The sequence below is a fragment of the Rhinoderma darwinii genome, chromosome 4 (genome assembly GCF_050947455.1).
Source record: "Rhinoderma darwinii isolate aRhiDar2 chromosome 4, aRhiDar2.hap1, whole genome shotgun sequence".
Taxonomy (NCBI): Eukaryota; Metazoa; Chordata; class Amphibia; order Anura; family Rhinodermatidae; genus Rhinoderma; species Rhinoderma darwinii.
The window spans coordinates 123419364-123434169 of NC_134690.1; the positions used below are offsets into that span (position 1 = coordinate 123419364).

Consider the following 14806-nt stretch of genomic DNA (forward strand, 5'->3'; position numbering starts at 1 on the left):
CCTCCAGCCGATGTGCAATAATGTTCAAGGTCTGGAGAAGTTGGTCCTGTTGAGACCGGAGGTCTAGCATATTCGCCCGCATCTCTTGTGACGACATCATGGTCTTGGATTGACCAGCGGGGGTCCATGGCTTGAGCCTACTGTCACATTGGGTACGTGGACCCACTGGACCGTACCACCTTGACGGTATGGCAGCTGGCCAAAAGGTCACAGGTCACCGTCTATAGTTCGTATCGGGTACCTGTGGTAGCTCCGACAGTAGCAAGACAGGCTCGGCTGGGACTAGGCAGCAGGCAGGCACCAGGTGTGGTGTAGCAGGACAGGCGTGGTATACAGCACAGCACGACTTCAGCTCAACACGGCACTTGACCAGGATAGCACGGGATACAGGTTACAGGTAGCAGGAATGGGAGGAAGGGGCTTGGCCCCTCTTATAGTCCAGGGGCTCATGGGCTAATTTGGACTTAATTTCAGGTGCGCGCGCTGGCCCTTTAAGAGCAGGCACGAGCGTGCGCGTGCACCCTACGGGACCGGGCTGGGAGAAGCGGAAGTGAGCGCTGGTGTCTCCTGAGGAGGAGATGGGGACCAGCGCTCACAGTTCTATGGCTAAGGGCGTCAGGAGTTGAGTGAGCCTGACGGCCTGCGGCAATGGGCATGACAGTCTGTAAATAATTTTCAATGTAAATCCACATGAAATTGGGAAAGTCGTGAGATCTGAGTGACTTTGAACAAGGCATCAGTTCTAAACTAGCCGGGGCCAGTTTTTCAAAAACGGCAAACCTTGTGGGGTTTTTTTTTCGTGCAACTGTGTCGAGAGTATACCGAGAATGGTGTCATTGAAGAAAAACATCCAGCGAAAGGGGATCCTGTGGATGCTATAACAACTTTTCAATGAAAGGGGTCAGAGGAGAATGTCAAGAATCCTTCTAAAGAACACCACCTGCACAGTCAAGCAAATTGCAGCCGAATACAAGGCTGGTGCCTCAACTAACCAACTAATGAATGCACTACTCGTCATTCCTTAGCATGGACTTTAATCGCAGATGACCAGTTTGAGTTCCATTACTGTCTAAGAAAAACAGAACAGCAAGACTTCAGTGGGCAAAAGATCGCAAAAATTGGATCACTGAGCAGCGGAAAAACATTGCCTGGTCAGATAAATCCAAATTTGTGTTGCACCATGCTGATGGGAGGGTCAGAATTTGGTGCTAGCAGCATGAATTGATGAACCCTTCCCTTCAGGTATCAATAGATCAGGCTGGTGGAGGTGGAGTAACGGTGTGGGGAATGTTTTCTTGGCACACCCTGGGTCCACCGATACCTGTGGATGGACGATTGAACAGTATGGCTTACCTAAGCATCATGACAGCTGTTTATCTTAGAGCAGAAGGACACTTTACCGGCAAATGTGAGAAGGTATCTTGTCCGCATGGGACAATATTCCTGCAGAACGATTTCAACACCTAGCAGAATCTAAACCACAACTAATTGCTGCAGTACTGAAGGAGGTCCAATGCACTCCTAGATGTGTATCTCTAATAAAGTGGCCATTCAATGTATAATAAATATACTATGTGTGTATACTGTTCTGGCGATGATAATTTACATGGGGTTTTGTCCACGACCGGACAACTTATGACCTAGCCACAGGATAGGTCATTAGTATATGATCGGATCAGTGCGGGTCCAACACCCACACCCCGCACCGATCAGCTGGCCTGGCTGCCTCTGGGCGCCGGATGTTTTGAATTGTATGCAGTAGTTGGAGCCGGAAGCAGATGGCTCCGACAACTGCATAGCGGGAGTTCTGCAGAACGGCCGCTATGCAGTGGTCGGAGCCATCTGCTTCCGGCTCCAACTACTGCATGCCGTTCAAAAAATCCTGCGTCCGGAGGCAGCTGGGGCAGCTGATTGGTGCGGGATCCTGGTGTCGAACCCGCACTGATCATATACTGTTGACCTATCCTGCGGAAGGGTCATCAGTTGTCCGGTCGTGGACAACCCCTTTAATTCATCAAACCATATAACTCGTGTTTGTTGTGTATCATGAACACCACAATTATATCACAACTATTTTTAATTAATTATAGGTAATAACATATTCAGGATTTATTCTTACATTTATATTTTCACTCTATGTCATGTCATGATCTATCAGTGTTACCAGTGGTTAAAGGACAAAATACTGAGTGAAGAAGGGCGCAAACAGCAGTCTAAACTGAAAGATTTGATGCCAATTGCAGAACGTCTTGGATGCACTCTGCCACAGCTTGCCGTAGGTAAGAAAATATATGGACAGACATAGTAATTAAACATAGATCTTTGTCATCTAAATTGTCATTAAAAAGACATATCAGAAGTTTTGGTCGATAGGGTCCTAGTTCTATCACCCCCACCGTCGCTGAAACAAAGGTGCAGAAGTGCTCATCTGAGTGCTCTGCACCTTTGGCTGTGATCTGTGCTCTGTTTTAGGCTGAAGACGGGCTTATAGGCTTTCTATGTGAGTCCGTCTACAAAAGGAAAAGGAGCACCGATCACAGCCACAGGTGCAGAGCGCTCAGCTGAGCGCTTCTGCACCTTAATTTCAGCAAAAGTGGGGGTCTCAACACTCAGACCCCCACCGATCAAAATTTCTGATATGACTCTATGACATAAAAAGTTTTGTGAAAGTGCAGTTACTCTTTAAGGCTAGGGATCCCCAGGGACAAAGAAAGCAGTGCCATATTTTGCTCACGTAGTGCAAAACAGTGCCAACATAGAGCCATATATTTTTCCTGCAGTGCCAATGATCAGGGAGTGACACATGCCCACATATTGCCAAACAGTTCCCAGAAAGTGCCATCAATTTCCCCACATAGAGCCAAACAGTACCTACATTGTGCCATATTGTGCACGCATAATGCCAAACTTTTCTCATACTTTGCAGAAATAAATAGTGCTTTATGGTGCCAGTTCTACCCAAGTAGCCAGCACTTACCCTGTTGTTTCCACAAATTATACCGACCTCTGCAGTAGGCAAATAGTAAAACTAGTCATTTCTCTTCTGTTTTCAAGGCCCAGGCCCCAGCAATGTAATTTTCACATGAAAACCAGGTGTTATTCATGAGTGGACATCTCTATTCAGGGGAACCTTAAAGGGGAACTCCGGGACTTTTATATTTAATGGCCAATTCTTAAGATAAGTCATTAATATCAAATCACCAAATCACAGCTGACAGCAATGAACACTGCGGACTCTTCACAGATTACAGGCACAGCGCCGCACACTTCTGCAGCGGCTCTGCCTGGCCTTGCAGTTCTGGTCCTGTTCAAGTGAATGGGAAGGAGCTACAATCCCAGGCACAGCGGCAACGGCTATGTATGGCACTGTGCTTGGTAAACATTGAAGAGGCTGCTGCGTTGTTGCTGCTACCCCTTCAGTCAGCTGATCGGTGGGGGTGCCGGGAGTTGGACCCCCACTGATCCAATATTGATGACATATCCTAGGGATAAGTCATCAATATAAAAGACCCGGAGAACCCCTTCAATTTCTCAGATCTCTTGCAGTGTGATATTTTCATCAGAAAATCATAGACTATGCACTTCATGGTGAGAATGTTGTCGTAGCCACCATTATTTAGCAGGCGGTAGAAGAATAACTTTTACACTTTTATACTTGTCTGAAGTCACCTTAAAAAAAATATTATCCTTTCTTATTATGCAACGACTCCTACCTTCTAATGTACGGCAGCCCCATGGACAGAAAACACTTAAAATACTATCCACTGTGAACTGACACAAAATATGTGGCCACAATAAATGAAATTGTGACATCTAGTGTTGATATACAGCTGCTGCACTATTTATATTATACAAACATGACTATGTTGAATTTTGTGATCCCTTTTCCTTCTAGCTTGGTGTCTGCGGAATGAGGGAGTGAGTTCTGTTCTGTTAGGATCATCTAATCCAGAGCAACTTATAGAAAACCTGGGAGCCATACAGGTAAGTGCATATAATATACACAAAACATATTACACAAAAATGTTTGAGAAAAAGTACATATAAAGGAATTCAGCATGCCTACTACACTTACATATATGTGGGCTAATAAACCTACACTTTTCACTGGAATTTCATAGGAGTTCTGCAACTTCTTTTCATTTATTTAGCGTATCTACAACATTGGATCAGGTTGCAGTTGCTGGCACCCACCACACATCCTTATAGACTGCTTACCAGTGGTGTATATGTTGCCGAATTCTTTTTTTTCTTCTATGTAAATTGCATGGATGCATTTTTATCAGAGCAATAACAAAACTTCTGGGACCCATTGAAAAATCTGGTCCCCCACCTACCATGGGCAATTTGGAAGACTGGTGTCTACACTCCCTATAACTATGCCCCTTACCCAGGGGCGTAACTAGGAAAGACTGGGCCCCATAGCAAACTTTTGACTGGGGCCCCCCCTCCCCTGGGTGTCACGCAACCCCCCCTTGTAGATAGTGCCTTTTTTACAGCCCCCCTGTAGATAACGCCATACAGCCCCCTCTGTAGATAACGCCATACAGCCCCCTCTGTAGATAACGCCATACAGCCCCCTCTGTAGATAATGCCATACAGCCCCCCTCTGTAGATAACGCCATACAGCCCCCTCTGTAGATAACGCCATACGGCCCCCTCTGTAGATAACGCCATACAGCCCCCTCTGTAAAGAACGCCATACAGCCCCCTGTAGGTAACGCTATACAGCCCCCCTGTAGGTAACGCCATACAGCACCCCTGTAGGTAATGCCATGCAGCCCCCTGTAGGTAACGCCATACAGCCCCCTCTGTAGATAACGCCATACAGCCCCCTCTGTAGATAACGCCATACAGCCCCCTCTGTAGATAACGCCATACAGCCCACTCCGTATATAACGCCATACAGCCCCCTCTGTAAAGAACGCCATACAGCCCCCTGTAAATAACGGCATACAGTCCCCCCTGTAGGTAACGCCATACAGCACCCCTGTAGGTAATGCTATGCAGCCCCCTGTAGGTAACGCCATACAGCCCCCCTGTAGGTAACACTATGCAGCCCCCCCTGTAGGTAACGCCATGCAGCCTCCCCTGTAGGTAACGCCATACAACACCCCCTGTAGGTAACGCTATACAGCCCCCCTGTAGGTAACGCCATACAGCCCCCCCCTGTAGGTAACGCCATACAGCCCCCCCCCCCTGTAGGTAACGCCATACAGCCCCAACCCCCCAAAAAAATTCGACTATAGTGTGTCCTACAAAAGACATGTATCCCCTATCCACAGGATACGGGATACATGTGTGATCGCTGGAACTGATAGGGAGAACGGGGGACCGAAAGTCCCCCAATGTTCTCCATGACTAACCTCTGACTTCCGGCGTCTGCGCAGCTCAATAAAAATGAAAGGAGTGCTGGTCACACATGTGCACAAGCGCGACCAGCGCTCCATTCATTTCTACGGAGCTGCCGACACAGACCCCGGAAGTCCGAGGTTTGTGATGGAGAACTTCAGGGGACTTTCGGTCCCCCGTTCTCCCTATCGCTGCCAGCGATCACACATGTATCCCCTATCCTGTGGATAGGGGATGCATGTCTTTTGTAGGAACAACCACTTTAATTGCAGAGCGGGGAGATACCTCCCTGCTCTGCCATAGTGTTTAGTGGCGTCGCGCTGTAGTAGCCATAGCGGCAGCTAGCGGAGCCTCCGGCCATGGTGGGGGCCCCCGTGCCGGCGGGCGACACGGGCCCCCTAATGCCGCAGGCCCTGTAGCAGCCGCTACGGCTGCTACAGCGGTAGTTACGCCACTGCCCTTACCTTCATGTTTATTTTATAATCTGAAAAATACTGTCTGTGCACCACATTTATTAACTGTCTTAGACAATTTTTGCGACACACTCAAAAAGGGTGTGTGGCTTAGGTGTAAAGGGTGTGGTCTATTGGAAAGGGACGTGGCTCAAAAAGTGACAGTGTGCCAAAACACACACAAAAAACAACCAAAAACTGGCGCAAACTAAACCAACTAATAAAGAGAAAAGCGTCTAGCAAGATGTGTCAAATTTATCAAGCAGTATTCATCACTTTGACAAGTTGTTTTCTCACTGCCTTAAGTTTACGTTGTCTGAAACGTAAAGAGTATTAGTAAATCTGCCACATTGTGTGTTTGCTATTTATCTATACATTTTTGTGTAAAAGTTTGGGCATTGTCAAGCTAAATGTTCTTTTGATTTTCGAAGAGAATCTCTGAATGCAAGAGCAATATAACTATGTAAATGTTAATACATCTTTAGTGGTAATTCGCTAAATGTATCAAAAAGAAAAAATATTATACCTTTGGGATAAATTACATAGTTACATAGTTAGTACGGTTGAAAAAAGACACATGTCCATCAAGTTCACCCAAGGGATGGAAAAAGGGAAGGGAAACAATTTCTACACACTGACATAGGAGCTAATATTTTTTTGTTCTAGGAAATTCTCTAAGCCTTTTTTAAAGCCATCTACTGTCCCTGCTGTGACCAGCTCCTGCGGTAGGCTATTCCATAGATTCACAGTTCTCACAGTAAAGAAGACTTGCCGCCTCTGCAGGTTGAACCTTTTTTTCTCCAGACGGAGGGAGTGTCCCCTTGTTTCTTGAGGGGGTTTTACATGGAACAGGATTTCGCCATATTTTTTGTATGCATAATTCATATATCTATATAAGTTAATCATGTCCCCCCTTAGTTGTCTGTTTTCAAGGCTAAATAGGTTTAATTCTTTAAATCTTCCCTCATAACTTCTCTCTTCTTTGTATTTCTTCCAACTCCAGGGCATCCTTTCTATGAACTGGAGCCCAGAACTGAACTGCATATTCTAGATGAGGCCTTACTAATGCTTTGTAAAGTGGTAATATTACATCCCTGTCCCGCGAGTCCATGCCTCTTTTAATACACAACAATATCTTGCTGGCCTTTGAAGCAGCTGATTGACATTGCATGCTGTTATTTAGTCTGTGATCTACAAGTACACCCAGACCCTTCTCAACAAGTGACTCCCCCAGTATAGCTCCCGCTAAGACATGCAGATTGTTGGTACCCAGATGCATAACTTTGCATTTATCTACATTAAACCTCATTTGCCAAGTGGATGCCCAAACACTCAGTGTGTCCAAATCAGATTGTAATTTACGAACTTCTTCCATAGACTGAACTATATTACATAGCTTGGTGTCATCTGCAAAAATAGAAATAGTGCTATTAATTTAATCCCATCCTCTATATCATTAACCCCTTAACGCTCAGTGACGTACTATTACGTCATGGAAAGCACCCTGTTCGCGCTCCATGACGGAATAGTACGTCTCGGGAGTAACGGCCGTTTCGGCCGTCCTCCCGACACATACAGGAGCTGTGACAGCTACTGTCTCGTACAGCAGCTGTCACAGCTCCTACAGCGGGGATCGATCGTTGTGTCCCCGCTGATTAACCCCTTAAAAGTCGCGTTCTATAGAGATCGCGGCTTTTTAGGGGTTAAGCTGCCATCGCCGGCCTGCTACACGATAGCGGCCGGCGATGGTGACTATGGCAACCGGACACCAAACAATGGCGTCCGGCTATGCCATAGACGGAAGCCTAGTGGGTCCTGACAACGTCAGGACCCACTATGCTTGCTGTCAGTGAGTAGCTGACAGTTCTAATACACTGCACTACGCATGTAGTGCAGTGTATTAGAATAGCGATCAGGGCCTCCTGCCCTCAAGTCCCCTAGTGCGACAAAGTAAAAAAGTTAAAAAAAAGTTAAAAAAAGATGTGTAAAAATAAGAAAATATAAGATTTAAAAGTATTAAAAGTAAAAATCCCCCTTTTCCCTTATCAGTCATTTATTATTAATAAAAATATATAAACAAAGAAATAAACTATACATAATTGGTATCGCCGCGTCCGTAACGGCCTGAACTACAAAATTATTTCGTTATTTATCCCGCGAGGTGAACACCGTAAAAGAAAATAATAATAAACCGTCCCAGAATCACAATTGTTTGGTCACTTCACCTCGCAAAAAATGGAATAAAAAGAGATCAAAAAGTCGCATGTACCGAAAAATGGTACTGATCGAAACTACAGTTCGTTACGCAAAAAATAAGTCCTCGCACGGCTTTATTGATGGAAAAATAAAAACGTTATGGCCCTTAGAATAAGGTAACACCAAAAGTGAGTGACTTATTACAAAACTTATTTTATTGTGCAAACGCCATAAGACATAAAAAAAAACTATAAACATCTGGTATCGCCGTAATCGTATCGCCCCGCAGAATAAAGTGAATATGTCATTTATAGCGCACGGTGAACGCTGTAAAAAAAATAGAATAAAAAAACAATAGTAGAATTGCTGTTTTTTAGTCACCGCGCCACTTAAAAATAGAATAAAAACTGATCAAAAAGCCGCATGCACCCCAAGAAAACTACAATGAATTCCTCAAGGGGTTTAGCGTCCAAAATGGGGTCACTTTTGGGTGGTTTCCAATGTTTTGGCACCACAAGACCTCTTCAAACCGGACATGGTGCCTAATAAAAAAGAGGTCTCATAATCCACTAGGTGCTCCTTTGCTTCGGAGGCCGGTGCTTCAGTCCATTACCGCACTAGGGCCACGTGTGGGATATTTCTCAAAACTGCAGAATCTGGGCAATACGTATTTAGTTGCGTTTCTCTGATAAATCCTTTTGTGTTGTAAAAAAAAAAATGGTATAAAGAGGATTTTCTGACAAAAAAAAAAAGTTAATTTCACACCTACTTTGCTCTAAATTCCCGTGAAACACCTAAAGGGTTCATAAACTTTCTAAATGCTGTTGTGAATACTTTGAGGGGTCTAGTTTCTAAAATGGGGTGTTTGATAGGGGTTTCTAATATATGGGCCCCTCAAAGCAACTTCAGAACTGAACTGGAACCTAAAAAAATAAATAAATTAGGCAATACTTCGCTTCTTACATTATACTGATAATGAGCCGTGCCCACCCCGAGGTGACCCCAGTTTTGACCGTTTGTATAAACGGAGACCCCTATTAGACCGTTTCAGTGCCCGGTTTTCCCAAGCATTCACCCCCGAGACTTGTATTTCTATTGATGAGTCCCTGGTACATTTTAAAGGGAGGGTTCAATTCCGCGAGTACCTGCCGGGTAAGAGGGCAAGGTATGGCGTGAAGATATATAAGCTGCGAGAGTGCATCAGGGTATACCTACAAATTTAGGATATATGAAGGAAAGGCCACCCCCAAACCAGACTGCTTCCTGGACTACAATAGGTACATGGGAGAGGTGGACTTGTCAGATCAAATCCTGAAGCCCTACAGCGCCATGCGGTGTGGTATAAGAAGCTGGCCGTGCACATCATACAGATGGCTTTGTACAATGCGTACGTGCTACGTCGATGTGCAGGCCAGACGGGAACTTTCCTGGAATTTCAAGAGGTGATTATCAAGAACCTAATCTTTAGGGACCAAGAAGGGGGGGCACCCAGTACTTCTGGAAGCGGGGCCACACGCATCGTACCAGGGCGGCAAAACTTTCCAGGAGAAGTTCCCCAAACTGGCAAGAAGGGAAAAAGTCAAAAGAGGTGCAAAGTCTGCTATAACAGGACGATAAGGGATGACACAATATATCAATGTGACACGTGTCCCGAATAACTAGAGCTCTGTATGAAAGAGTGTTTTAAAATTTATCATACATCCCTTGGTTAATAATTTACCCCAATTTTACTTACCCTGACGCCCCCCGCACAGCTTATCCCCCCCTCGTCTTTTCCCTCTGAGCCCTGCTGTGTGCCCAGGCAGCTGATAACAGTCACATGTAGGGTATTGCCATACCCGGGAGAACCCACATTACAGTTTATGGGGTGTAGGTCTCCGGTCAAAATGCTCACTACACCTCTAGATGAATGCCTTAAGGGTGTCGTTTTTAAAACGGGGTCACTTCTTGCGGGTTTCAACTGTACTGGTACCTCAGGGGCTTCTGCATACATGACTTCGCACTAGAAAATCCCAAGTAGGCCAAATGGTGGTCCTTTCCTTCTGAGCCCTCCCATGGGCCCAAACGGCAGTTTATCACCACAAATGGGGTATTGCTGCACTCAGAACAAATTGCGCAACAGAATGGGGTATTTTGTTTCTTGTGAAAATAAGAAATTTTCAGCCAAAACGACATATTATTTGCAAAAAAAATTTTGTTTTCATTCCCAGCCCAATTCAACTAAGTCCTGTGAAAAAACTATGGGGTCTAAATAGTCACAACACCCATAAATGAATTCCTTGAGGGGTGTAGTTTCCAAAATGGGGTCACTTCTGGTGGGTTTCTATTGCTTTGATACCTCTGGGGCTCTGCAAATGTGACATGGCACCCGAAAACCAATCCAGCAAAATCTGGACTCCAAAGAACAAATAGCGCTCCTTTGCTTTTGAGCCCTCCCATGGGCCCAAACAGAAGTTTATCACCACAAATGGGGTATTGCCACACTAAGGACAAATTGGGCAACAAAATGGAGTATTTTATTTCTTGTGAAAATAAGAATTTTTGAGCTAAAATGACATATTATTGGAAAATATATTTTTTTTTCATTCCCAGCACAATTCAAATAAGTTCTGTGAAGAAACTATTGGGTCTAAATGGTCACATTATCCATAACTGAATTCCTTGAGGGGTGTAGTTTCCAAAATGGGGTCACTTCTGGTGGGTTTCCATTGGTTTGATACCTCTGGGGCTCTGCAAATGTGACATGGCACCCGAAAACCAAACCAGCAAAATCTGCACTCCAAAGAACACACAGCGCTTCTTTCCTTCTGAGGCCTCCCATGAGCCCAAACGGCAGTTTATTACCACAAATGGGGTATTGCCACACTAAGGACAAATTGGGCAACAAAATGGAGTATTTTGTTCCCTGTGAAAATAAGAAATTTTGATCACAAATGACATTTTATTGGAAAAAATGACATTTTTTTAATTTCACAGCCCAATTCAAATACATGCTGTGAAAAAACTGTGTGGTCAAAATGGTAACAACAATCATAAATGAATTCCTTGAGGGGTGTAGTTTCCAAAATGTGGTCACTATTGGGGGATTCCTACTGTTTTGGCACCTCAACACCTCTTCAAACCTGGCATGCTGCCTAAAATATATTCTAATAAAAAAAGAGGACTCAAAATGCACTAGGTGCTTCTTTGCTTCTAGGGCTTGTGTTTTATTCCACGAGCGCAGTAGAACCACATGTGGGACATTTCTAAAAACTGCAGAATCTGGACAATACATATTTAGTAGTGTTTCTCTGGTAAAACCTTCTTTGTTACAGAAAAAAAATGAATAAAATTGAAATTCAGCAAGAAAAATGAAATTTGCAAATTTCACCTCCACTTTGCTTTCATTCCTGTGAAATGCCTGAAGGGTTAAAAAACTTTCTAACTGCTGTTTTGAATACTTTGAGGGGTCTAGTTTTTAAAATGGGGTGTTTTATCAGGGTTTCTAATACATAGGCCCCTCAAAGCCACTTCAGAACTCAAGAGGTACCTTAAAAAAAAGGCTTTTGAAATTTTCTTAAAAATATGAGAAATTGCTGTTTATGTTCTAAGCCTTGTAACGTCCAAGCAAAATAAAAGAATGTTCAAAAAACGATGCCAATCTAAAGTAGACATATGGGAAATGTGAACTAGTAACTATTTTGGGTGGTATAACCGTCTGTTTTACAAGCAGATGCATTTAAATTCTGAAAAATGCTATTTTTTCAAAATTTTCTCTACATTTTGCAATTTTTCACCAATAAACACTGAATATATCGACCAAATTTTACCACGAACATGAAGCCCAATGTGTCACGAGAAAACAATCTCAGAATCGCTTGGGTAGGTTTAAGCATTCCGACGTTATTACCACATAAAGTGAAATATGTCAGATTTGAAAAATGGGCTCTGAGCCTTAAGGCCAAAACTAGGCTGCGTCCTTAAGGGGTTAATAAATATATTGAATAATAGTGGTCCCAGCACGGAACCCTGGGGTACACCACTTATAAATCAGGGACCATTCAGAGTAGGAATCATTGAACAAAATTCTCTGGATATGGTCCTTGAGCCAATTCTCGAATTACAAACTATACCTTCTAAACCTATAGTCCTTAATTTACCCATTAGACGTCTATGAGGGACAGTGTCAAATGCCTTTTCAAAGTCCAAAAACACTATATCCACAGCGGCCCCTCTGTCTAGGCTTCTGCTCACTTCTTCATAAAAACAGATCAGGTTGGTTTGACAACTTCTGTCCTTAGTAAAACCGTGCTGGCTGTCACTTATAATACTTTTTTTTGTCACATAATCCTGAATATAGCCCCTCAAACATTTTCCCCACAATGGATGTTAAGGTTACTGGTCTATAATTACCCGGGGAAGACCTAGAGCCCTTTTTGAAAATAGGCACCACATTTGCCCTGCGCCAGTCCCTTGGCACTATACCAGTCACTAGAGAATCTCTAAATATTATGGAGAGGGGGACAGAAATAACTGAACTAAGCTCTTTAAGAACTCTAGGGGGTAACCCATCTAGTCCCAGGGCCTTGCGCACATTTATTTTATTTAACTTAGCATGGACCATATCTACATTTAGCCAATTCAGTATATCAACTGATATATTAACAGAACTGGCACTGGCTACATCAGCTGCTCTTTCTTCTGTTGTACATACAGAGCTAAAGATCCCATTTAGTAACTCTGCCTTCTCTTGATTCCCTGTGACCAACTCCCTATTACCACTATTTAGGGGTCCAGAACTTGGCTTTTTTGCATTTACATACTTGAAGAATTTTTGGGGATTTGTTTTACTATCCTTTGCCACCTGCCTTTCATTTTGTATTTTTGCTGATTTTATTAATTTTTTGCAGATTTTATTAAGCTCTTTATAATTAGCAAAGGCTACAGCTGTACCCTCGGATTTATATTTTTAAAATGCCCTTTTTTGTCATGTATTGCCCTTTTTACAGAAGGTATTAGCCATGTGGGGTTTAATTTTAGTTGTTTATACTTGTTACCTATAGGAATAAATTTTGCATTATAATTATACAAAGTAGATTTTAAGATCTCCCATTTATCATTTGTACCATTATTTAACATTAGTTCTTCCCAGTCTATATCCTGAATTGCAGCCCTCATCCTGGGGAAATTGGCTTTCTTAAACTTAAGTGTTTTTGCCCTCCCAGCCTGTGTTTGTATTTTACAGTATAGGTAAAATATAACTATATTGTGATCACTGTTACCGAGGTTTTCACGAACATTGACATTCCCAACAAGCTCTGTATTATTAGAAATGACCAGATCCAACAGAGCTTCACCTCTAGTCGGGTCTTCCACAAACTGGCCCATAAAAAATTTTCTTCCAACAGGTTGAGGAAATGTCTCCCCTTTGCAGTTGAAGCCGAACTATGACACCAATTAATATCCCGGTAATTAAAATCTCCCATTATCACTACAGTACCAGCCTGTGCAGCCCGCTCCATCTGTTTAGATAGCTGACCTTCCATCTCCTCAGTTATATTGGGGGGTCTATAGATTACACCAAAAGTAATTTTTTCAGTGTTTACCTCCCTTTGTAATTCCACCCACAAGGTTTCAACTTCCTCACAATCTTCACCCTCTAATGTCTCTTTCACACTCGCCTTCATATCACTTCTCACATACAGACATACACCACCACCTTTCCTATTTGTCCTGTCTTTCCGAAAAAGTGTAAAACCCTGTAGATTTACAGCCCAGTCATGAGAAGAGTCTAGCCATGTTTCAGCAACACCAACTACACTACCGTTCAAAAGTTTAGGGTCACTTAGAAATTTCCTTATTTTTGAAAGAAAAGCACAGTATTTTTTCAATGAAGATAAAATTAAATTAATCAGAAATACACTCTATACATTGTTAATGTGCTAAATGACTATTCTAGCTGCAAACGTCTGGTTTTTAATGCAATATCTACATAGGTGTATAGGGGCCCATTTCCAGCAACTATCACTTCAGTGTTCTAATGGTACATTGTGTTTGCTAACTGTGTTAGAAGGCTAATGGATGATTAGAAAACACCTGAAAACCCTTGTGCAATAATTTTAGCACCGCTGTAAACAGTTTTGCTGTTTAGAGGAGCTATAAAACTGACCTTCCTTTGAGCTAGTTGAGAATCTGGAGCATTACATTTGTGTGTTCGATTAAACTCTCAAAATGGCTAGAAAAAGAGAGCTTTCATGTGAAACTCGACAGTCTATTCTTGTTCTTAGAAATGAAGGCTATTCCATGTGAGAAATTGCCAAGAAACTGAAGATTTCCTACAACGGTGTGCACTACTCCCTTCAGAGGACAGCACACACAGGCTCTAACCAGAGTAGAAAGCGAAGTGGGAGGCCCCGCTGCACAACTGAGCAACGCAACAAGACAAGTACATCAGAGTCTCTAGTTTGAGAAATAGACGCCTCACAGGTCCTCAACTATCAGCTTCATTAAATAGTACCCGCAAAACGCCAGTGTCAACGTCTACAGTTAAGAGGCGACTCCGGGATGCTGGCCTTCAGGGCAGAGTGGCAAAGAAAAAGCCATATCTGGGACTGGCTAATAAAAGGAAAAGATTAATATGGGCAAAAGCACACAAACATTGGACAGAGGAAGATTGGAAAAAAGTGTTATTGACAGACGAATCGAAGTTTGAGGTGTTTGGATCACACAGAAGAACATTTGTGAGACGCAGAAGAACTGAAAAGATGCTGGAAGTGTGCCTGACGCCATCTGTCAAGCATGGTGGAGGTAATGTGATGATCTGGGGT

At 43.2% G+C, this 14806-nt stretch overlaps 1 protein-coding gene across 1 annotated transcript in view; it reads left to right on the forward strand.

Annotated features, from left to right (window-relative positions):
- The window catches only part of KCNAB1 (potassium voltage-gated channel subfamily A regulatory beta subunit 1), a 221364-nt gene that overhangs the window by 197539 nt on the left and 9019 nt on the right, over positions 1-14806 (forward strand). Inside the window, exons 12-13 of the mRNA XM_075861532.1 lie at positions 2159-2279; positions 3896-3984. Coding sequence (XP_075717647.1) covers positions 2159-2279; positions 3896-3984 — 210 coding nt within the window. The remainder of the gene's footprint in view (positions 1-2158; positions 2280-3895; positions 3985-14806) is intronic.